This window comes from Notechis scutatus, chromosome 6 (genome assembly GCF_049901735.1).
Source record: "Notechis scutatus isolate UNSWTSFEM ecotype Mainland chromosome 6, rNotScu1.2, whole genome shotgun sequence".
NCBI lineage: Eukaryota > Metazoa > Chordata > Lepidosauria > Squamata > Elapidae > Notechis > Notechis scutatus.
Window position 1 is genome coordinate 11,908,622 of NC_142014.1, and position 25,371 is coordinate 11,933,992.

Sequence of the window (25,371 nt, forward strand, 5' to 3'; positions counted from 1 at the left end):
GTGTGTGTGTGTGTGTGTGTGTATGTGTGTGTATACACATATTATACAGTATATACACATAATCTCTCTCTGTCTCTCTCTCTCTCTCACACACACACACACACTATACACTATATATACACACACACATACACACACACACACATACACACACATAATATCTATTTATACATACATATACACACACCATATATATATATGGGAGTAGGGCAGGTTTTCCCATCTTCTTTTTATTTTGCTCTATCCAAGTTGGTTTGGTAGGAAAGACCTACATGGGAGAAAATTAATTAACAGGCAGGTGAAATATGCGGAGGAGGTAAACCTGCCCATTCCTGCTTAAACATAGTTTCACTCAGTCTATTTCTGGCACCATGAGCCAGATATTTAGGGAAAGATAACCTATAGTATCTTCACATTACGAAGTCCAACATCTACAATTGTACAAGCTGTGGTACTATATACATTGTGCTTCAGCTATATATGATCTCTGTGTACAATGGCATAATCAGAAATAAAACAAGATATACTTTATTAAATTAGTATGCGAAGCCATTATATTTCATGTACAAATCAATGATGCTTATAAGTTTTGTCCAAGCTAAAACATAATGACATGCTGTACAGTCCAGGGTCCAATAACAAGATAAGTCTGTCAATAATTCTTGTCTACTCCCTCAATCTCTCCAAGGATTCTTAGGGAATAAAAGATCAAAAACAGAGCGAGATAACATTGATTATATTTCTCATGACAGAATTTTCTGATAAACTGGTAATTGGTCCTAATTATTCAGGTCTCATTATTAAGCATTACTACTGTACATTATATTATTGTATAATAATCATACTACTATTCAGTAACCTTCAGCTTACCTATGTTGGTGTCAGCACTTCCAAAATTTCAGTAAAATGCAACAATGTTTTATCCTTTGTCTCATTTACATTCAACTGTTAGTTATTCTGGATATCTTTTGTTATATATTACCTCATGTAATAACAAGTATGCAATATATGCCAGACCAAAAGCTATTTTGACCCTGGTTGCTGAGGAAGCATTTTCTTTTTCTCAGTATTTCTGCAGATGTCTGTGAATTCTGCTTTGTAAGCAAACCTATACTATTTGATCCATATAATCCAATAGTCTTACCTATCCCTGCTGCCCCTCAGAGTCAGTCCTCTACAGGGCTGACATAATCCTGTGGAAAAGAAACTCGGCATAACAGACAAATTACAAGAAAGTATTTATTGTTGCTTGATGGCAGAAGAAGGAACTGGGTTAGAGTTTCAAAAGGAAGCCAAGGGTAGACTTCATTTCATTCATTCATTTAATTCTGATACTGAAAATGTTTGTTTGCTTTCCTGTAGGTTGAGAGAACTCTTGGTTGTGTGTGTTTCCACTGAAATACTTGACCCCTGCTTGGAGCCATCTTTCCATTCCTTCTTCTATTTGTTTCTTCTCTATTTTATAAAGATTTTTAAACTCTATTTTATCTATATTTTAAATATTTTTTAAATATTATTTTTATAAATAACTCAGGGTGGTGAATATAACTCCTTCCTCCTCCCATTTTCTCCACACCAAAACATGTTGTGCTGTGAGTTAGTGACTGGTCAACCAGTTGGTTTTCATGCCTAAAGCAGACTGGAACTCACAATTCCTGCTTTCTAGCCTGGTGCCTTAAGCACTGCACCAAACTGGCTATTTGCCCTACTTCTAGTTCATCCTCTAATACAATTACCGTAGAGAAAGTTTCACCTAGAATTCTTGTTTTAGGGAAAACTACAAATGACAACAAAAAAAGATTTATCATAAATAGATGGGATAATGACACCTGAGGTCCTCTTTGAAAACCCGAGACACCAACATGTCCTAGTGCATAGCCCATTGTGATTATTTCTTCTCATAACTATTGGAGGTTAAGTATTCTTTGTGGGTGGTATGTGGGAGTTCCCAAAAGTTGGAATCAGCCTGAACAACTATTTGTAAAGTAGGCTTTATAATAATAAGAGTTTAGGGACATTTATTTACAGTGAATGCATGATAGGTATGTGTAAAGGCTAATAACTATATCATGTTAGGAAGACTAAGGGCATGTGTGTGGGAAGAAGGGCAAAATAAAGTGACTTCAGATGAGCAAACTCTAAGACTGTAATGGAATGTGGGAATGATCTTGGGAATCAGAAAGAAGAGCTGCAAACTAATCAACAATCACATAAAGGGTGGGCACCATGGTGGCTCATGTGTTAAGAAGCTGGGCCTGCATACCACTGAGGTTGGAAGCTCGGTGGCTCGATTCCTGTGAGTGAATAAACCACAGAAGGACAAGAAAAGGGCCTCCCCTGGTTGCCTACCGGCATTCAGGCATCCCATTGGGTAAAGATAACACCAACCAAAAAAATTCCTTTCACAGAGTCAGCCAGTCACCTCAGTGATCCCTGGCTAACCCGTGCCATACGCTAAATAAATAAAATAAATAAACATAAAAGGTGCCTCAGCCCATAGAAGGAAAAGTTTTCTGGAAAGTAAAAGTAAGAGGATATAGCAATTATTTCAGACCTACAAGAATCTGTTGCTGTAACAGATATATATATATCCTATTCTGTTGAGTTTATCTTAATATTTTAATGTTGTTTTGAATTATCATGCTTTTGGTTTTCTTGAAGGAATAAGAAAGAGCATGGATGAAAAAGTAAAGTAAAATTGAGATGCAAGTCTAAAAGCTTGGGGATGTTGGTAAATGTGATCCTGTGCCTTTCTGTACCTTTCTGGGGCAAAAACTAATATATCTGGGCTGAAAAAAATCTGGTCAATCATTAGATGGCAACAAGAGAAATTTTCTTTCAACTGCCATCTGGTAGTAGTCATCATTTTAAACCCCATTGATAGTAGCCCCACAACAGAATAAAAAATGGGAAATGAAAAATAATAATTGTTAAGTGACAGTTGCTCAATTATCCTCATTTTTTCCAGCAGTACTAAACGTGCAGTTTCAATATGACTGTGCCTCAAATTCATTTCATTATTTAGGTTGTAAAACACTCCGATAAGATGATTAGAAAAAGCAACTCAGTTTCAATTTCAACTGCAGTTAGAAATACATTTGCATAACAGGACCTTTAATACCAAGTATTTTTTTTTTAAAAAAGGAAATTGGCAGTATTTCTTCTATTTCACCTGATCATAGCATTAGACATGAATGTTATATTTAAGAAGATACAAGAAAGTAAAATTTTAAAATATATATCCTACTTTTCTGTTAAAATGTGCTTAGGATGAATTTTTAATCTCAATGTACATTTTCTTAATAAGACTTTATTTAAATCATTCCTTAAATACCTGCATAATAGGTTTTTAAAAATTCAATTTATGAAGCTGACTCTAGAGACTGATCTCTTTAATAATTGGAAACAACTATGAATAATCTCAGATTTTCCTCAGAATTTTAATTTTGGTAATTATTAAGAGGAGAATGAAGGGTGGCAGAAGTATTATTGTATTGTCTCCTATATTTAAAAAAAACCCCATTTTTTCAAAGAAGGCAACTCATATTTTTAATTCTTTGCATAATAATTCCTCCCATAGCAAGTATAAGTTATCTGACACTCTTAGAAGCCCTGGACTTATTAAACTCAGCTCAGCTCATTGGCCTTAGATAGCCCAGCCAATGACAGAGAAGCTACGATCTTCAAAACTACAATTTCGTCATTCCTCTGTTTGAGGGACTGAAAGAGCTGGACCTTTGGGGTCATCAAATCTACTGTTGGTGGTAAGATTCAAAATCCTGTGGATTCCATAGGTAAAGATCAATAATAAAATTAGGGAGGTGACGAGACCCATCCAAATTACAGATGTAAAAAATGATGTGCAGTCGCTTGCATAGGAAAATACGTTGTTTTCAATATTGAAAGCTTGAATCTGCAAAAGAAAAAGAAAAATGAGTCATCAAAATATCTGGTTCAACATGTTGCATTTCTATTTAATGGAGATCCCAAAGCAACTGAAAAAAATATATAAATTGAAATACAGAACTGGAAGTTTTTAAAAGTAAAAGATTAAAATGAATTTGTACTTAGAAGCTGCCACTTTTGCTGTCCTTCCAAATGCAAAACCTGAAGAGCTTTATTTCACATGTAAGCTAGCTGAATCTTTGATAGTAGGAAATTATCAAACGGGCCATTTCTATAGATCTCTTGGACTCTTAAGTTCTTTAGGCTTTTCAGGGATAACACCAACATGTTTAATTGTATTTAGTAAAAAACTTAACCAGCACAGTGTTTTCCTTTCTTGTGTCTTGCCCTGGTTAACAGCCTAAGATAACCCCATAATAATGATGACATGCATCCATTAAACGATTGGATCTCTGATGCAAGAACATAAGTCATAGCAATTCCCAACATAAAACACATTTCATTAGTCAAGATGTGATATAACTAATTGAAATATGCCCAGATAATCGTTCTCATGCAGATGCATCTGAAGTCAATCATATTTCCCAGAAATTGAATTTTTGAGATTGGATTATAAATGCACATGGTTTCTGGCTCAAGGGAAGATTGCTTTAGTACAGGTCATTTAGGCAGTGAGCGTGTATGGGCATGTACAGTATGTGTAAAAGACATATCTCATCTATGAGGAGGCAATAATCCCTTTTAAAAAAAATCATGAAGCCAGTCTGATCTGGCATTTTAATGAGAATGAAGTAAATGGATGGTAGTCCTAATTTGCTTGTCTACGTCATGATATACAAATGAAAAAGCATAATAATAATGTTTATTGGATAGAAATGGAATCAGTCATTGAATTCCAACTCTGGAACAGAAGATGAAGCAAAGGAGGCTTGCTTTGTTGTTTGTGTTGCATTACGCAGCATATGCTTTTTTTAGATCATATGTATTTCCCCTTAAAAGTGCTGGGGCAGAGAAAATGGTATGTCCAAAGGCTCACTTTGGGCAGTTTTCATTGTTATTTGCAGATAGAGTGATCATAATAGTCACAATCTGGATTCCAGATAGCCAAGAAGTGATCTTGGCAATTGCTCATTCCATTCATGTGCATTATTTTTATCTCGTAGATCTTAAGGATGTAGACAGTTGCTGTATGTAGAGACATGAGAATTCCTTTGCTTATTCTTTACCATTCTTCCCTGATGAAATTGGCAGGTTGGACTGTCCCCTTGATAATAATGGATGTTTCTTTGAGTGATTGACTTACACTGGAACTAGATGGGGAGAGTAACCCCAGTGGTGGGATTCAAACATTTTTACTACAGGTTCTGTGGGTGTGGCTTGGTGGGTGTGTCAGAGGAAGGATACTGTAAAATCTCCATTCCCACCCCACTCCTAGGGGAAGGTTACTGAAAAATCTCCATTCCCTCCCCATTCCTGGGGGAAAGTTACTGCAAAATCCACATCCCACTAACCTGCTTTCCAGCTCCGTTCTCCTGTGCAGGGCAACAAAAGAAGACCCAGCTGATCAGCTGGGACCCAAGAGGCAGAGAATAGATTAGGGGTGGGGCCAGTCAGAGGTGGCATTTGCCGGTTCTCCAAACTACTCAAAATTTCTGCTACTGGTTCTCCAGAACTGGTCAGAACCTGCTGAATAACCACCTCTGAACAACTCTAGTAATTCTCTGGGTCTCTTGGAGCTTTTGATACCACTGATATATTCAGTGCTACTGGCTAGACTTGGGTCTTGGTGGCACAGTTTTGCAATAGCTGCAGCTTTTTCCACTGGGATGTGCCCAGAAACAAGTGCTAGAGAAGCTATTATTCAACATGTAGATCATTATTTTGTTGTGTCCCATAGTATTTTATTTTATCACCTGTGCTGTTTATGTGTATTTGGGGAAGGCAATTTGGACCTATGATGAAATACCATTAAATATTCCCATCATAATTCTTGATTCTGTTTTCATTAAAACAAAAATAAGATAGGATCCTTATTTTGGCTCCACAACCTTATTGCCATCATGTGGCATGTTTTGTTCTTGCTGCTACATTGGAACCAAGTAGGATGACAGTTTTGAAGAAGGAGTCTGTGTATGTATTTTAGACATGGAGAGAATTTAAACTGGAAATCATCGGTTAGCTTCTCCTCAAACACTTTGCAAAAATTGCAAAGATAATTTCTGTCTCTGTCTCAAGCACATGCGTATACACCACAAAGAAAGAAAATATGAAAGACAATCTTTCATTAGAGAAAGAATACAATTTCAATGGGAAAAAAAGGGAAGGTCATCCGTATCCTTTTAGTTCACACAGACCAGTGAAGGGGAATTAAATAAAACATATTAGATGCTGCACTTGGAGTTAAAAGTGCATGAAACTTATTAAAGGCTTTGATGTTAGTAAGCACTGAATGGGCTATATTTACAGATATTGCTGCACTGTTAATCTTGCCAACAACAGCAACAATAACAAAAAAAACAACTATCTGGTTTGTTTTTGGCTCCTAATCAGTATGGAAGCTTTATTACCTTAACTGGTTTGGCTTTAATAATACATGCTTTGATGTCTGCCCTCAGCTACCCTTTTTCTCAAGCTTTGCCATCACTTTGAGATTTGTTATATTCTAACAAGAAGGTAAAGATGAAACTCCCTGCAGTTTATTGACGGGAAAACTTGGAAAAAAACACAAACCCACTTTCTTTTCTTATCTCTTTTGATCAAAATCTTTAGACAAGGTTTCCAGGTCTAATATTCATCATAGTCTGTCTCTATTATTCTGAAGCTAAATCATGATTTTTAAAATGCTTTCATGTAATTTGTTTGCTGAGACCTTATGAGGTAGCTAAAATCTTTTGATGCATACAAGTTTAACAAGGTCTACCTTGTTTGAGCTGCTCGTGTTTCTTTTTTTCCAAAATGGCTACTTTATCCTGGCAGGTCTCAAGGATCCCAGTGGGCTTTCAACACATTTTTAATTTTTAAAAGACCCTTGAAATTTGTCTCACATGTATAACATACCAATGACATATTTATGAAAACTTATGCTCTTCAATTAAATTTATTCTGAAAACATCCTATCAACTTTGATTATTGGCTATCATAGAGGAGCACAGGTCTCCTCTTACAATGTCTACAGCTGGAAAAGAAAGAAAGAAATGTCCTCAAGTCAAACTCAGTCTCATGGAGATTCAATGGACTTGCCTTCTTTTAGCATTTTCCCCATGATTTTACCTAGCCTAATTAATCCATTAGGATTTCTGACATTACCAAAAAGTAACAGAAATGGATGCAACACGGACTTTTAGTATGCAGGATGGGCCCTAGCCATTTAAATGTGTGTGTGTGTGTGTGTGTGTGTGTGTGCATCTGTGTGCAGTTTTGACCAAGTATGCTGGGAATGAGAGGTTTCTCTCGGTGTGAGATATGTTCCAGTAAAACTTAATGTTCCCTTCTGTCACTTGCAATTAAATGGGGAAAATATGTAGTTGCATGCTGTGTAGCACACAAATAACTAGACTGGCATTAACATGAGCTTGAAAGTATACAGTCCAGTTAGAGCTACAGCTGTATGTTTTGATGGGAGGGGAAGTATGTTTTTATTGTATGTATTTCATATCTTCCTTTTACAATTGCTACTCATCATAATATTTCGATTATTGCAGGCTGGGATCTACGGGACTCCAAGTTCCTTTCTTTTGGCCTTTGAAGTCTTATATAACCATGATGGTTGAAAACGGACTTTACAGTTTCCATCTGACTTGAGATGGGGGAAGAGACCAAATTTACATATTGTGCTGGCACTGCAGGCTGCCAGCCAAGCTGGATGCCTGACACAGTCCAGTGATATGCTAGCTCAGGCAGAACATTTAGAAGCAAGAGAGTCCTTTTCAGTGTATCTCAAGATGGCAACTGAAACATGGCCAACCTTGGCAAATTCAAGTTCATGGCAAGATAAACACCACAGAGCTGATGCTTGTAAAGTTGCTTTCAGCATTTTCTCTCAGGGAGTATGGGCAATCAATAAGCCATCTTCAACTTCCAGACAATACATAGTTGTGGAATGTCTATGGAGATTCTCAGTCATCCAGGTCATGGTTGTCTCAAAGGTGCTTTTTTAAGAGGCAACTGGACTTTCTGTTTTGTTTTGTTTTTTAAAAAAAGATGTGTCACTTCTTCTCCAAGGAGCTTCTTCAGCTTCTTGCATGAGAAACAAAAATCTTTTTTTAAAAAAACCCAGAAAGTCCAGTTGCCTCTTGAGAAAACACTTTTGGTACATAGATGTGGAAGTTTATTCTTCAGCATTGGCTCTTCTATTGGATTGCTTATTACAGGTCTCTACACTCTATGGAATTCTGCTCTCTGGTCTGGCCGGATCAAATCTGAAATGCTGTCATTAGGTGCAGGCAAGGGGCCCTGGGAATTTGCTGGAACTGTCCCTATATAGAGTGGGCTGATTAGTTCTTCTACTACTAGAAAATATTATTGTCTCTACATTCCCTTGCCTCTCCATCGTCCTCATCAACCAGACCAAGGCAATATACACTATCTCCAAATATAACACTTAAAAATGAAAGTTTTCAAAATTTGATTTCCCTTCCAAAATACTCAGCTCTGCACTCCTTGTGTCCCTTATTTCTCTAATTCCCTTGACAACTGCAGCCTTGGATATTAAATAAATTTTTATCCTTGCCTTACTGGATAAGTCACCATAGACCAAACATGAGCAAGACATTGAAATTGTTTAGCTTTTTAAAACTTTCCTTTACTCCTGAAGAAAATGCATAGATGGTATTAAGTTTCAGTTCCTTAGAACCCTGAGTTAGAGCTCTTGGTATTGTTTCTTAAATAATGATAGGTACTCACTTGGAAATCAGAAATATCAATTTTCCAGTTTTTAGCTTTATCATTGTCTGGAATTAGTAATACATCATAGTGGCTCTCCGTGCCCACCAAGGGGCAATGAAATGAGTACTCCGCAGGACCATAGATAGTAGAGACATTAAATTTAGCAGGTTCATCTTCAGCATCCCTGTTATCTTGCAGAATATGAACAAAATCTAAGGTGAACCAATTCTTTGAAGAACTAGTATAGAACATGTTGGTCATCAAGAATCTAGAAAGGAATAAAATATGACAAAGAGTCATTCTGAGATAATTGTAGAAGAAGAATCAAAAGCACCAGAAAGTAAGATTAGATACAGATATACCTGAAACATTTGGAGGTAAAAACCCAACATTCTGCTCAGGTGGGCAACCACAGTTACACCTCAGGGATGAAAGGTAGGGCCATATATTTAAAGAAGGGATCAAATAAAACACACATACACAGCAAGAGAAAGTAGTATGTGGTGAGAAAAACAATAAGCAGATCAACTTTTAGTCTTATTATTTAAACTGTGTGTCCAACAGTCAACTGATGTTTCATTGTTTTGTTTTACTTTTTAATGTTTGTCTCTGAAAAGGTGCTTACTTCCTAGTAAACCATGTGGATCAGAAAAGGGAGATGTACAAGGTCTCAAAGTGTATATTAGCACCACTGATTTTGTTTGACATTTGTTAGGAATGTAAGTCACCTAACAGTTGGGTTGGAAATATATAAACCAGGATAGACATTTTAATACTATCTCTTTAAGGGAATGCTAAAAATTGTAATTGGGTGTCAAATGGCCATAAGATGGAGCCAGAAACCTGGTTTCCCAGAGAGTGTTGCTAGTTGTTGTTGCTAGATGTTCTGATGTTCAATGTTGGTTGGTTTGCATTTTTTCCCTATTGACTGTTGCTGATCATCGTTCTTCTTTGATTTGATGTGAGTCTATTTACTGAACTGTTTATGATACTGGATTTTGATTTGGATTTGACTGCTTTAACTGTGTATGACTTGGACTGCTTGTTGGACTTTGCTTAACTGTTTACTGGAAGTAAAAACCTACATATCACTATACAGTGTATCTGTGTGCTGGTTGTGTGTTATTCTTCACCACTCTCACTACGTCTCCCTGTGTGCACTCATTCTCCTAATGGGGAATTACCTCAACAATATTGACAAATAGATTCCAAGGATTTCTTGTCCTTTTAAATATATATACTCACATAAAAATTGAAGACATTTGGATTTGGCTAATTTTCTGAATGTGGTGGACAGCAGTCCCCCAAAGATTTATGCTTATTTGCTTTGGGCGGAGGGCAGAAGAGGCTTTTATTACCTAGAAAAGGGGACTTCTAGAAGAACATTGCTACATTCATTGAAAGATAAAAATATGTACACATGAGTGTGGCAGCAGGATATCTCTGAAAATGTTCCCACACATCAAAAATTGGATCACAGAAACAGTATAGGAAATTAACTTCTTTCATAGACATAAGGGGACCTTGGAGATTAATTAATAAAGTACTTTGCTAGGCTATTGTAATATGTCCAAGAATACCAAGTTGTTGGCACTGGTTTTCATATTCTCATTTTTTGGTTTTTGTCTTCTTAGCTTAGGTTCAATATAATAGCCACTTCTACTTCAGCTCAGCTTTTACCTTTGTCTTCATTAGTGATCGGGATAATAGAAACAGACAAGTTTCAAGAATTACTCCTTAACATTTCCAGTTCAAAAATCAAGAAGATCGTTGGAAGAAATCTCCAGTTGAGTCTAAAGCTACCAAATCTGAGCTGCAAAAGTTTAGTTGATTACTAGATGACAGCTGTTCAGAGCATTTTTTTTTTTTCCTCCTTCAATACAGTAAACCTATTTCCTAAATTGAAATCCTGAAAGTTCTTGCTGTTTAGAGAAATAGCATTAGAGTGAACATCTAAAGTAGTATGTGCTGCTTTAGGGGAGCATCTTATACTCCTATAAATATGAATTTCCTTTTACAGTTCAACTGTTACAACATTTCCCCTCTTCTAAGTTTTAGGAATATTTGTCTGTTGGAGATGGAAGCACGGTAATAATTTAAGAAATAATTTAAATAAGGAAGAGTTTGTCTTGTATAAGTGTGGCTAATCAGGAGTAGCAATAGCTTCAAGATAAACATGGGGTTCCCATCAATATTAATGTTGTAGTTTGGCCTGCTTGCAGCTCACGATTTTTATTATAACTTAATATTTTCTTATGAAGTTTTTTTTAAATCAGACTTCTTGAATTCTATATTACTTGCAAGTGTTTCATTAGCTGTTCTGCCAGAGGCTGTTCTAGTGAAAAATATAACTGTTGCACTTTTAACATTGCTAAGTGTTGTGGTCTCTTGGCTGTCTTATTAATAATAGTATCCTGAAGCATGCGGCAAAATATTTAATTTTTTAAATTTAAATTCATTGTACGTGTTATTCGATTTATTCATTCTCAAGATAGTCTTTATTGTTTGTTATAAATTGCTTTCCAGTCATTCCAGTTTGACCTCCATAGCAAGCTGTGTTTTCCCTACAGTGCTGTACAATTGATTTGTTAAGCCATTAGTTTAGGCAGGATTGAAGATCCAGAATGTGCATGGCCAATTTCAGGTGAAGCAATTCATTTCTCAGAAGGATCATTTAAAAAAAAAAGAATAAATATAATCTGGTCCTAGGTCCTAGCTGCACTACTATAGACATATTCACCCTTAACAGTTAAACTTTGTGTGTTCATGCCACTGATTCTAAAGTGATGCGATCTTGGTATTCACTGGACTTGTATTTCTTCTTGCAATCACTACTCTACTGAACCAGGTAACTTCACCAGTTCTTTGATACAAGGGAGAAGGATTTTCTGGGTTTTGTCTTGATGGGAATTGCTGTGATTTATACACTTGTTTCTGTTTTGACTATCTGAGTTGGTTGACTTGCAAACAACAGGTAAATAAATGAGAACCTACATGACAGATAGGAACAGTCTAAGATGACGTAATCTAGCCATACAACAATACAGATTTGTCAGTAAAGACACATCTAATCACTACATCGCTACATAATGGGAAATAATATCAAAAGAGTAAATGAGGCATGCAGAGCTGTAGGATGGAGAAGCAAGTCAGTAGACCTAAGTGGCAAAATCTGAAAATGTTGGCTAGGCTTGAAGCATCTCCATAATATTCCCTTTATTTCGAGAGAAAATGGAGCAATATTATTTTTAGACAGCCAAAAGAGATGGAAAGAAACCAAGCACACTATGCAGGAACATTTTGGAAGCTGAAGTCTGGACAGATTGAGCAATACTACCCTAAATTATCCCTAGCTGATACTTAGTTATTTTTTTTTTTGAGGGGAGAAGATCGGTTCACTTTGTAATTGCTTCCTTCCAAAAATGAGAGAGATAGTAATAAGGTGATACATATGCCCATCTGGATTTTGTTGCTTTACTGTTCTAATAATATACATTCATTCATAATGCATCTATTGAGATGTGAAATCGTCTCAGTGATGCATAATTCAAAGGAAGCAAATAGAAGCCCACTGCCTGGACTGAGAAACAAAATTGCTCCTCTAACAGGCAAAAGATGCCTACTGCTGACCTAGCAAAACTTCAGGGTTTTTTTTTTCTTTGTGAACTGACGACCTATCGTCCCATGTCCCCTAAACCTTTCCGAAAATCATTTTGCTTTCAAAAGTAGTCCACTGTTTCCCTCAGCGAAGGGGGGGAAATTCCATATTAAAACATGTATTTAAAAAGTGTATGCGCGTGCACACACACACACACACACACAGAGAGATACAGGGGTGGTGATTACATTTTGTGTGCGCAAAATATTTATATATGAGGTAGGATTTTTCTTTATATATATATATATAAAGAAAAAATAATAAACCTTATTTGCAATGTGAGTCTCTTGCTTTACCACATCTTTCCAAACTACCTTATTTCCAGGGTCTTGATGTCAATCTTCTCATTCTCCAAGTTGGTGTATTTTAATGACAACCTAATAGAAATAAAGAAAAAAAGAAAGAAAGAAATGTGAACAGTTTATTTTCAAATCTGGATAATGAGCTAGTAAGTATAGGGAAATTCACACATAGGGAAGTATTTTAGTAATATAGTATATATAGTGAGCATATACATATTGAACATATTGATAGTAAATATAGGGAAATAATAAATAGAAGTTTCCCAATGGGAGAATCTCTTCTTTTCTTGGCAAACAAAAGTGGAAAAGCTATCAACTGAACTTGACTCTACAGCAACGCTTAAGAATTCACTTGAATATAAGTCTGCCAAAGGCTTCTTGGAATGAGATCTTACAATTAAAGAATTGTCTCATAGAATGAGAATAAAGAATAAAAATTATTATTAGAGCATGGAAGAGTGGAGTGTACGTGGAGAAGGATCATACGTAACTGTTTTGGAAATGAAAGAAAGGAATACTATATAAAAGAAGACCTAGTCGTACTGTTTGTATTTTAACTTGTATAGAAGTAAAAAAAATAAAAGTATTTCCCACAATTAAGCATTTTCTAGTCATCAGGCCTTCACTACCAGCAGATCAGCTGAATTTACAGTTCTACAAATCTGAGAATGGCAGGCTGGGGAAGATTGATATAAATTAAAAAAAGTAGCTATGTTCTTCAATCACGTGCGTAAAAAAAAATAGAATGCATTTTTGAGTTACTATGAGAAATAGGAAATGGGCCATACCTTTGAAAGAGCAGTTTTGAAAAGCAATTTTCCAGATATATAATTCTTTCAACTCTTCTCTCCCTTAGTCCAAACACTCTCAAAATATTTGAACATAATGGCATTAGAAAGTCTGCTGTATTATAGTGTGAATGTTTTGCTTTGTTACTTTTCTAATAAGATACTCATAATTTCTTATGATATGTCCATGTTTATGTCGGCTGGAATTGGTAAAGGACTACGCATTCATTACCAGAGGCAGCTTTCCCAATTTGCCATCCCCCAGATATTTTGGAACTATATGTCCCAGAATTCTTTTCTGTCTAGTTAGGAACTCTGGGACATATAGTTTCTACACAAGGGGCATTGTGTAGGGACAGGATGCCAGTGTAATAGCATGATGTTCTGCAATAAAATTATGAATACAACTCTTTCTTGATTATGCAAACATTCTATACTTTTCCTCATAACTGCTAGTCACAACTTAAATTGAGCCCAAAGAATTTTGCACATTTTGAATTTGGGGGATGCACTATGAAATTTTTTTTCAGAAGATGTGGGTCCACGAAAATCAACCAATTATTTTGGTTGTGTCATTTTGGATTAAAAGGTCACCTGAAATGGCTGCTTCTGTGGTTTTGGAAGCAAGCTGTAGCACAAAGAAAGAATGGCCATCACAAAGACTGTATACATTGCATGGGTTGTAATGATTGTAAGCAAGAATCAAATTCTGGGGTCATGGACACTTATAATGATCCGCTTATAAAATTCTACCTAAAATGTGTTGAACTTTGGAATTAATCCAAGAACTCCATTCTTCAGCCTGAAATTGATGGGTAATATCTCAGTAAAAATACTTTTTGTGTCTGGAACTCTGCACTTTGATATGGCCCAAGAGCTAATCAATAAAGTAAACTCAAACTTTTTGCTTGTCATTTAAGTGGCAGTGTAATCATGGAATTTCCTAAACTATGTAGGAAAATGCTTATGCAGCCCATGGATTCTAGACACACTCCTCTTGAAGTGCATAGCATATAACAAGATGGTTATTTAGGCACATTCTATACAGTTAATACTTTTATCTCTTGAAGGCTCAACCAGGAATGTCCAACCTTGGCAGCTTTAAGACCTGTGGACTTTAACTCCCAGAATTTCCCAATCAGCAAGTTCAAAGGTCTTAAAGTTACCTAGATTGCACATCCCTGGCTATAAAAACGGAGTGTTGGTCCATAAGCTTCTGCAAGTCTACTCAAAATTGTTTTCCAGATGCCATGTGACATCATGATGCTCATGTAAAACGAATTTTAGCTTGAGTCAAACAACTTTTGTCAAGCTGTTCCCTCTTGACCGCAACTGTAGACGCTGCTATAGAGAATGCCTTCAGGTAAATGTCTACAGGACTGTATCCGTACTAATTTACAAAATAAAGTGAATGTAAAAATGTAGAAAGCCTGAGATTGTAAGAAAAATTGTTTTAAAATGCAAAAAGCACAAAAGCAACTGTATAATTTCATAATTACCTTGTTAATGCAGTCAATCTTAATCTGAACTGTTATGGATTTCTAGCATTTTAGCTCTGTTATTTGTGATTTAAGAGTGATAACCTGCTTGTCTAATTTACTATTAAAGAGGATCAATGCTGAAATAATATTTTAATCCTGCTTACGTTGCATTGGTATTGGAACAAACAGATGAAGTCGTGTCCACATCATGAAAAATAAATGTCGAATTTGTCAGATTCACGTGAACGGTGGTGTTGATTGTAAGAGTGAAATTAGTTGCATAAAAAAGGATGCACGTGGTGTTGGTCCCATTGGTTACATTCAGGGGAGGATATAAGTCAATTACTTCACTTTCAACAGACATTAATTGTCGCTTACTATGCCACATTATATCATGTCTCACAGGTACCTGGAAGAGGAAACATACGAAAGGTGTGATTTATTTCAGCAGGAAACAAAACCTGGAGATCCAATGCCATCCTTAGCCTCATTATCTACAATAGCAATCCAGAAATTTTAAGAATGGACAAGCGTGTTAGTGAATATTGCTTGCCGAGGCTCCTATTAATCAGAATTGAGTTATAGCATTCTCAGGAAATAACACAAATTATGATGCATCTGAAGTCACACATTCTCTGACTGCTCAGAGGCCAGCAAGGTCTCCCTGCCCACCAAGCTAAGAGGCACTCCTGCGAAATCTTCTCCTGCAATCACAGACAGCAAAATGTGCCTGCATTTTGATTCTGAACATTGGCTTCTTCAATAGACTTTTATCTTTGGCTTTGACAGAAAACAAAAGTTTGGGTTAATGGGCTGTCACAGGTGTTGGGAAAAATCACCACAATTGTCATACCTTCCTTTACCCAAGCAAGAAATGGGCTTAGGTGAATAGGCATCAACACTGCATCAAGCCGGATTAGCTTTTCTATTACACAGTATGATTGAATGATCAGACTGTTGCAAAGCAATAGGGCAATAGAGAGAAAGGAAACAAAATGCAAAATTGTTCAGGAACTCTGTATGGGCAATGAAAACTACACTGGATAATAGTTTCAGAAACCTGAAGAGAGCAATAGCAATAGGATTTATATGCCACTTCACAGCGCTTTACAACCCTCTCTCAGCGGTTTACAGAGTCAGCATATTACCCCCAACAATCTGGGTCCTCATTTTCTCAGGAGGGTGGAAGGCTGAGTCAACCTTGAGTCGGTCAGAATCAAATTCCTGGCAATGAATAGAGTTAGCCTGCAATACTGCAATCTAACCACTGCACCACCATGGCTCTTTATAAGAGAGAGCAGAATATTCACTGCTATATAGGCATTGGGAAGTGCAGCATCTGCAGTAATAACATTGACCAACGTTGCCCTTAGAAAATTAACTCTTGTATGGAGGCACCAAGAATTAAAAGACAACTGTTCAGTTCAGGAAGTTCTTTTCATCTTCATATAATTAAACAAAATATCATTGGTTCTTTGCAGACACAATCCAATCCACCAACCCAAAAAATATAGATAATATGGCACGGACATCATCACAATACTTCATATCCTTAACCCAGCAAAACAGTGCTAGAATGGAAATCTAATCCAGTTTTTGCAACTTAGGTTATAATACTTTGCTGAAGAACTCAAAGTTCTGCTTCAATTTTTTCTCTGCTTCCTGCCAAAAGTAAACAGTTCCATGATGGGCAGCATGCATTATGATTAGCCATTATAGAAGGTGGATGTTAGTTTGAACAGGGTCTCCAACCTTGCAACTTTAAGCCAAGGACTTCAACTCCCAGAATTCCCAGCCAGCAAAGTTTAGAATGATAAGTAATACCAATGATTAACAATGAATTATGAACCAGACCTTTGAGGCTCATTTAAAACCTCTGGACATATTATTATATGTGAACACAGCCTATATACTATTGAATATTTAAGGTACTTCTTGAACCATTCTAACTACACTACAGTCCATGATTCACTTAACATCTGTGGCAAACAAAGTCAAAAATGGGGTAAAATTCACTTAAATGTCTCACTTAGCAACAGAAATTTTGGGCTCAGTTGTAGCTGTAAGTCGAGAAATACCTGTACTTAAGCTGAAAACAGAGGGAAGAGAGAGAAGAGGAGAGGAGGGGGAGGGAAGGGAAGAGAGAAGAGAGAGATTGGACTGGATTTATCAATGCATGAGGAAATCCTAGAGCTTCAGGTTAGATGAGGAACTGAGAAATCTTCCAGGAATAAGGTTGTGGCACTTCCAGGTTACCAAAAAACCAAATGATACACTCCTATGTCATAACCAGGAACTGAATTATCCTATACTTGAGTTGGCTCTCTGTTTCAGTTTAGCTAGAATTATTATTCAATATTTGACTTTCAACTACTTCAGACAACAAGTAATTGTCTCCAGTAGGAATCTACTTCAAAATTACTGGAAGTTAGGAAACAAAACCTGCTATGTTTGTCCTACAGCATCATTATCAGCTCTTTCCCAGGACTTGTATGATAAGATGTTTTGACCACAATGATGTTGGTCCTTGAGGCCAAGAGGCTTCCTATATGGAGAATATTATTTCACAGAGTTAGACATTCCTAAATCAGCACTTAAATAGTATTGATTATTTCTCATCTTCTTTAATGCTGTGTTTATGAACAGCAATTTTGAGTTTACAAAAATGAAGCAAGCAGTGAAGACTGAAGTTATTTTCAAAGCATGGTGTAAAGTAATCAAACCCTAATCTTCTTTCAATGCTATTTGATTTCTCAAGGATAAACACAGCATCTCAAGCAAACCTTTGATTAATGAGAAATGCTGATAGAAATCCTCAACAGAAAAGGTCCAAGCCCCATTGAAGTGAATTGAATGTGTGCATAATTATGGTCTTCATTCTACAATTTTCATGTTTTCTCCAAGGAAAAGAGAAGCCAGATTGGCATAAATTGGGTCATTGTTATGCTGGCTTTTTATGACAGCAGGATTATCAAAAAGTTGGGAGCCACTATAAATATATGGAATTAATGGAATCAGATAGGACTGTGAGCAAATGTGGAATTGTTCTGAACTTTCAGAAAAGTGCTCTTATTTTTCCAGACTAAAAATAGCATTAAATATTTTTACATTGATAACAAAAGTATTTCTTTCAGGTCTGTTGGAAGAGTATTTCCCTCAAGCAATTCATTAAAAAGGAGTTAAGCATTAGTTCTTCAATAGTTATTTAGTAAAAATTGTGAGGAAGGAACTTTCAAAGATTGATGTGGAAATTAAGATGTCCGTGTTGGAAGATAACAAGTCTAATGCCATTGATTCTTCCATACCTCATTACCTACTGACCAGAAGGAAGCAGGAGTGATTAAATCAAAAGTTAAGGACTTCATCTATGTCTGTTCTTTGTTTATGGCTCTGCTGACTCTTCATTTAAGAGATAATAATCAGACGTCAAGTCTTTCTGTATTTCTTACAGAACAGAATACAGAATAACTGACTTGGAAAGGATCTTAGAGCACTTCTTGTCCAACTCTCTGCTCAAATGGGAGACCTACAGGCACAGAGCACGTACTCCAGGGTTGTTTTTATTTTATTTTTGGTGTTAGGCTTTTTTATTCTTATTTTCCTTGTAAATAATACATTTTTCTGTTATAATTATAAAACCTGCTTCACTAATCATTGCTCAGGTTAAGATTCTTACCCTCAAGAATGCTCCTAGCACATAAGAATGCTTTAAATTCCAATTGCTTGGAAATATAAATCAGTAAAATCATAGGCATTCTTCAACTGCATTCCTATATATTCTGACTAGGATAAAGTCCAGCTGAATTCTCAAGGACTTGGTTAAGTTAGGCGTAGAATAGCACTGAATGAATGAAACATGAAATATGTCCTTTGATAGCTATTTATGTCTTGGACAAGGCATAGAAATGTTAATGTTTACCTATGCTCCTAGCAAAGCAATCTTTTGTCCTCTTAAAATCAATACATCACACATTTATATCAAGAAGTAAACATATAAAAAAGAAATAATTGAAGATCAATATCTAGCTTCAAAAACCTATCTGGGGTTTAAAATTCATTCTACCAGCAGATTCTGTAGAAGATTCAGCTGGAAGTAAATATACGTATTTTTACAAAAAGGAAAGCTGAACAGTGTCGCAGTGTGTAGGGCCTGGTATAAAGGAGAGAAAGTTAAGTCCAAGGAAATGAAATCTCAGCAGTATACGCAGATCAGGGAACCAGGTGGATGCTGCAGAGTGTCAGATTAGATACTATTCACAAGAAGAAGAGTAGAGTAAATGGAGGTGACAGAGGCTGCCTTTGCAGGTGCTCAGCAGGTGCTGTATGTTCAAAACAGGATTTACCTCAACTTGTTGAAATTGGAATAGATGCTTTGGCTTTTCACAGAGATGAAATGAAACTTTTAAGAAATGTAGCACTTCTTGAAAATGTGCTCGCTCACATTCATGAGTGACTTTGAGCACAGCAGGCTATATAAGCCATTAGCTTCTGAGGCTGGAACTGCGACTTACACATACACTATATGAGCACTATCTAAAGCTGCAAAACAAAAGCAGCCACTAAAAGACACGAATGCAAATTTGTTTTGGAAGGTGTTGCCTCTCTCCATTACTGTGAATAAACTGCTCCTTGCATTATTAAAAGTTGCATGAGATGCTGATCCTGAAAAATGGGCAGGTTTGACTCCCTGCTTTTTAATGGCATGATGAAACAGCATGAATAGGAAATTCCAGGCTGGGATTACAGAGGAATGAACCGTTTCAAAGTCTCTTAAAGTCCTTATTTTTCTTTAACTTGAATGTCATTCATCCCATTTCTGCATTAGTTTGCAAATTTTTGCTGAAAAAAAAAAGTCACCTTTCTTTTTGTGCAGCTGACTTGAGCAATCATTTAGTCATTTCCCCTAAATTTCCAAATAAAAATTCTGGGAGAACTGTCACAATATGAAGGGTATCAGCTCTGGAAATTTGGTGGGAAAAATGATACGTTCCAAGGAATGAGAACAAACTAGGGTTTTCAAAGTTGGTGGAGACGCACAGGTTCAAATTATATAAGAGCCATGGTGGCACAGCTGTTAGAGTGCAGTTGACTGCCAGCTGACTGAAATTTGGCAATTCAAATCTCACCAGGCTCAAGGTTGACTCAGCCTTCCATCCTTCCGAGGTGGGTAAAATGAGGATCCAGATTGTTGGGGGCAATATGCTGACTCTGTAAACCACTTAGAGAGGGCTGCAAAGCACTATAAAGCGGTATATAAGTCTAAGTGCCATTGCTATATATATAGCTGTTGAATCAGTCTTGATTCCTGGCTGGAGAATTCTATTCAGGTTTTTTTTGGCAACATTTTGGAAGTAGTTCATCTTTCCTTATCACTTTGGTTGAGAGGAGTGAGTGATTGACCAAGTCTTAGAGATAGCTTCATGCCTAAAACTCTAGAACTCACGGTCTCCTGCTTTCTAACCTGGTGCTTTTAACTATTAACATTGTTGGCTCTTAGATGATTACTAGATGACAACATGAGCTTTTCTATTTCTTCCTGCTGCCATCTAAAGTCATCTAGAGTTTTTCAACCTAGCTTCAGGAGTTTTCATGTCTTCTATGAACAATCTGTTTAGACTCATTTATAAAGATACATGACAAATATCACTTAAAACAATTTTTGTTTTATTCTATTTATTCTAAAGTTAAAGAAATGACAACTTCTGTGTTGGAAAAAAGTTATAAGGCAGAAATAATTGTTTTAAATATCATACTCTAACTCTGTTAATCCATAGTTAATAATAACATATAGTAACTTCCACTCTCTTCTTTTCATCTTGTGTCTTGCGAAGACATTGTTAACCTTAACAGTGACATATATTTAGCTTCAAGTAGCTTGAAGCAGTTCAGCTCAGGGGTGGGATTCAAATTTTTTAACAACCAGTTCTGTGGCTTAGTTGGTGGGCATGGCTTGGTGGTCATGTGACTGGCTGGGTGTGACCAACTCAATATCACTCACATCGAGGCACGCATCTCCTCACCTGGCCTCTCATGACTGTGGGGATGCTGCAACAGTCGTAGGTGTGAAAAATGGTCATAAGTCACTTTTTTCAGTGCCATTGTAACTTTGAATGGTCACTCCACACAAGCAAAGTACCAGCAAAGGAGGGGGGAAAAACTCCAGAGACGTTCCTGAGACAGGAAGTCCAGTCCTGCCAAGAATGTAATAAGGGTCAACAGAGAGGCAGTTTCTGTAAGCAACACCAGAATGTTTCCTTCCTGCCTTTCTTACAGGATTAGGCCAGTAATTTCTTCTAACAACCGATTCTCCGAACTGCTTAGAATGTTAACAACCGGTTCTAACAAATAGGTGCAAACTGGTAGAATCCCACCCCTGGTTCAGCTGTAATGATTCTAAAGTGTTCTTTGCATTATACGAAGGAATTAGCCTATCTCACTAGCAAATAATTAAGTATATTTTTTCAGCTACATGCTATCATTTAGTGTTTTTTTTTAAATGCATATCAATACTCAGAGAAGGAAACAAAAAAGGGAAGGTTTGGGAGAACCAAGACAGATAATACATGAGTATCTTTGAGTGCTCCAAATGCTCTTTTTGTTTTTGAGATTGTAAGGTTGAGTAGACCTAATGATTAACAACGGAAATTTTGCTTGCAACACCAATGTGTACTAAAATGTGTAGTGGAAATATGGAATGGTCTTGAATGGGGAAGGAAGAGCTTGTAGCAAGACAAAGGTCAGGTAAAAGGGGCCTGAGCCCAGGCCAAGGGAGTAACATGAGAAAACATCTCAGACAAGCCCCTCCCTACTTCATATGAAAATGGAGGGAAAGAGGAAGCACATTCAGACTTGCAAGAGTCTATTATTGTAGTTGTTACAATAACAGCAGTCCTCACCTATATATCTTTGGTCTTAGTCTGGTCTATCTTGTAGGACTAACAAAATGTAATTGCCCTCAGTTGTACAGACAACCACACCTGGCTTTGTAGATTTCAATATTTGGTTTTGCTCCAGCTAAGATCCTTGAAAAAGATTGGAGAAAACGTAATTGTCCCTGCATTTTGTTGTGTTTTCTTAGGTCTTCCTAACTCTTTGTTTAAACAAACAGATAAATTCTTATCAATGGTGTCCCCAGGGAAGGCAGATACCAAACATTGGAATCATGCCATGTGATAATGAATCATGTGATGAAACCTCTACCCTTTTCAAATGAGCCCCATGACACTTCATGCACTTGGGAAAGGCCTGAGCTTCCTGGCATCATTTTGACAAATGTGATGGATTGAGAAGATGCCTTTGAGTATTAATAATAATACTTTATTTGCGGTCACAGACCAAAACACAAGTACAACAAAAGAAGAACATGGGAAAATGAATCATGAACAACTGGTCACCAAAAACTTGACTAAGGGGAATTACAGCATTCTTCTCTGATGGTTACAGCTCTTTAAAAATTTTTGGACACCTGAGAAGTGATGTATGAGGAGCCATCCCTTAGACAATATAAGAACAAATTACTAACATTGGGTCTAGAAGGGTCTGTTTCAAGGAGAGACAGTAACTTAGATCTGCCTGTGTTATACATAGGGCAATATAAAAGGACATGCTCCACAGTTTCAACCTCAGCTCTGTCACAGGGGCCTAGCCGCTCGTTAATCGGGAGCCTCTTAAATTGCCCATCCAGTAGTGCTGAGGGCAAGACATTAAAGAGAGCTAGGGGGAAAGCTCTTCTATACTTGGGAATGGTTAGAGTGTAAAAATAGGAAGCCATCTTCAGTCCGTAATTATTAAATTGGCTGAAGATCAGAGGGGAGCAAGTTTTGTTGGCTTTGGCTCGTAGATATTGCAGGTCAATGTCCGCAAGCCATTGGACTATCCTAAATTGGGTCCTTAAGGCCATAATCTCCCAGGGCATCCCCCATAAAACCTAGCAGGTGTAATTTCTTCATCAGCTTCCTCTCCCAACGAGAAATATGAGAGTCAGCAAATGCCAGGGAGAGGTAGCTACCAGGAACTGCCAGAAAGAGCACCCAAAACCACCATTTCAAGGCATTAATCCACGCCATACATTCGACTGATCGAGTGCCCAGTTCCAGATACATCGGAGCAAACTCAACAAAGGAGGAAGACCCAGAAGTTTTCTAAGAAAGACAGCCTGGGTTCTTTCAATACAATCCTTGAAGCCCTGTATCCATATGGGAATTCTGTAAAGAGTTTGAGCCACCTTTGAGTATTTCAATTTATGAAAACATGTATTTCCCAATTAATTAGGGTGTTGTTTCAGAGTAGAGTTAAAATGCTTCTTCCTTTCCTTGGTTTCTTTTGAAATCCAGTGGTTCTCTTGGAAGTTCAGGCACTGCTACAAGTTCACACTTTGCAGAAGGCTGCATCCTATTTAATTTGTTTTAGTCAACTAATTTTTAAGAAATCTAATGAGACCGGAAGGTTTATATTTTGAAAAACACTTCTACCACATAAAGATATTCTCCAGTCACTGGTGTTCACAGGGGGTGGGAGAAACAGATGACTACACTTAGGTCTTAACATAATTATATCAATGATGCAACTTACATTCTTGCATCAGAAAGCAATTACACAATCACATCATTTAAGTAATGACATCATGATGCATTTGTCATCACTTTATCAGATCATGAAGGTCATAGATATTTATGCCTTCAGCCATTTCATATAAGTTATACAATAAATTCAGAGAAATGAAGCTTCTCCTCAAGGGCACCAAAATAATTATTAAAACCCTCAAGCATCTGTAAATATGTATCATATTCCAAACTATATAAGCAATACTGTACTTACAGGTAGACTTAAGACAGAGAGGACGATTAAGGGAACTGCTTTGAAAGGTCTACACCAGGGGTGTCAAACTCAAGGACCGCGAGCTGCACCTGGCCCACAATGTGGTCAGATCCAGCCTGCGCAGCCATCCTGAAAACTGTAAGGGGCTGGCCCTCATTGCTTTGGCCTAGCCCAGCCCATTCCAGCATGCTCACAGGAGGTGTTGGGTGCATGCGCGCACAGGCCCAGCCCACCGCATCCCCATGAGTGTGCGGGTTCATAGAAGGAGGCAGGGGCATGTGCACACAGCCCAGCCCATCCCGTCCTGGCATGCACACAGGAGGTGTTGGGCCAGTGTTGTCTTGGCCCAGCCCACCACAACCCAACGTGGGTACCACCAGGTTGCAGATCAGCACTGCTCCTGCACCAGCATCTCCAGCCTTTCATGCGTGTGTGTGTGTGTGTGTGTGCGTGCGTGCGCACATGTGGGGGAGGTTTCTGTCAGCAGGGGCTCCAAGAAGCAGGTGTGGTGACAGTGGCAGCACTGGCAGTGGGCAGAATTAGGGGGAAGGCACGTGATGCAGACCACCGGATGTGTCTGCTCTATCCCATGTGGCTGGGACAAGGCAAGAGGCTGCCTGGTATATCCAGCATGCCAGACTGCATGCCTCTCCCCTGCACCTCTGCCTCTGGCTACTGCTACTGCCATTGCCACAGGCTGAGACAAGGTGAGGCAGGAGGCGAGGCGTCTGCTGCCAGACACCATTGGCCTGCCTACTCTGTCCCATCTGTTTTTGCTTGTGGTCAGAGACCGGGTCGCCTCAGGTCATCTCAGCCATCTCCTTGGCCCCTTCACGGGTCTTGCCCTCGGCCCACATGAGGAACGCATTCCTCTCACACACCCCTTGCATGCCTGATGCACCTCAGCACTGCTGTGGGCTGCTACTATCATCGAGCCCACCAGCAGCTCACGCAGATCCATTAGGCCACTGCCATCACCCCCTGAAGCACCAAGCCCACCCAGCCCAAAGGAGGTGAAGTGGCCGGCTAGAAAGCCCGAGTAGAGGTGGTAGAGCATGCCCGGGCCCAGCAGGCAAAAAATGGCAACCACAAGTCACATTCCCATCAGTGCCATGGGCCCAGGCCCATCCGGGTTCATGTGTCTCCTCCCCATCTCTACTGGGCCTGAGTGACCATGGCGCCGATGGGGATCCTGCTGGGCCTGAGCATGCTCTACCACCTGGCCTTTCTAGCTGGCCGCTTTGTCTCCTTCTGGCTGGGCAGGTATGCTGAATGGTGGTGGCAGCCCACAGTGGGGCCAAAGTGCATCAGGTGTGCAAGGGGAACACACTCCTTGTGCAGGCCAAGGGCAAGACCCGCAAAAGGAGATGAACTGCTCTCCAACCACAAGCCAAAACAGACAGTGGGACGGACCACTCTGGCCATGCGCATCTCCCCTGCCCCCGACGGACAACCACAATGCTGATCAGGCCATCAATGAAATTGAGTTTGACACCCCTGGTCTACATTAATTGTGAAATGACTTAGCTTAAATT

At 38.1% G+C, this 25,371-nt stretch overlaps 1 protein-coding gene across 1 annotated transcript in view; it reads right to left on the reverse strand.

Moving 5' to 3' along the window:
• Positions 1 to 2,867: 2,867 nt before the first annotated feature.
• The window catches only part of LOC113413001 (V-type proton ATPase subunit S1-like), a 62,766-nt gene continuing 40,262 nt past the window's right edge, over positions 2,868 to 25,371 (reverse strand). The window contains exons 7-11 of the mRNA XM_087969390.1: positions 15,184 to 15,428; positions 12,763 to 12,825; positions 8,809 to 9,058; positions 3,707 to 3,913; positions 2,868 to 2,894 (exon numbers count right to left, since the gene is read on the reverse strand). Of these exons, the coding sequence (XP_087825516.1) occupies positions 2,868 to 2,894; positions 3,707 to 3,913; positions 8,809 to 9,058; positions 12,763 to 12,825; positions 15,184 to 15,428 (792 nt within the window). The remainder of the gene's footprint in view (positions 2,895 to 3,706; positions 3,914 to 8,808; positions 9,059 to 12,762; positions 12,826 to 15,183; positions 15,429 to 25,371) is intronic.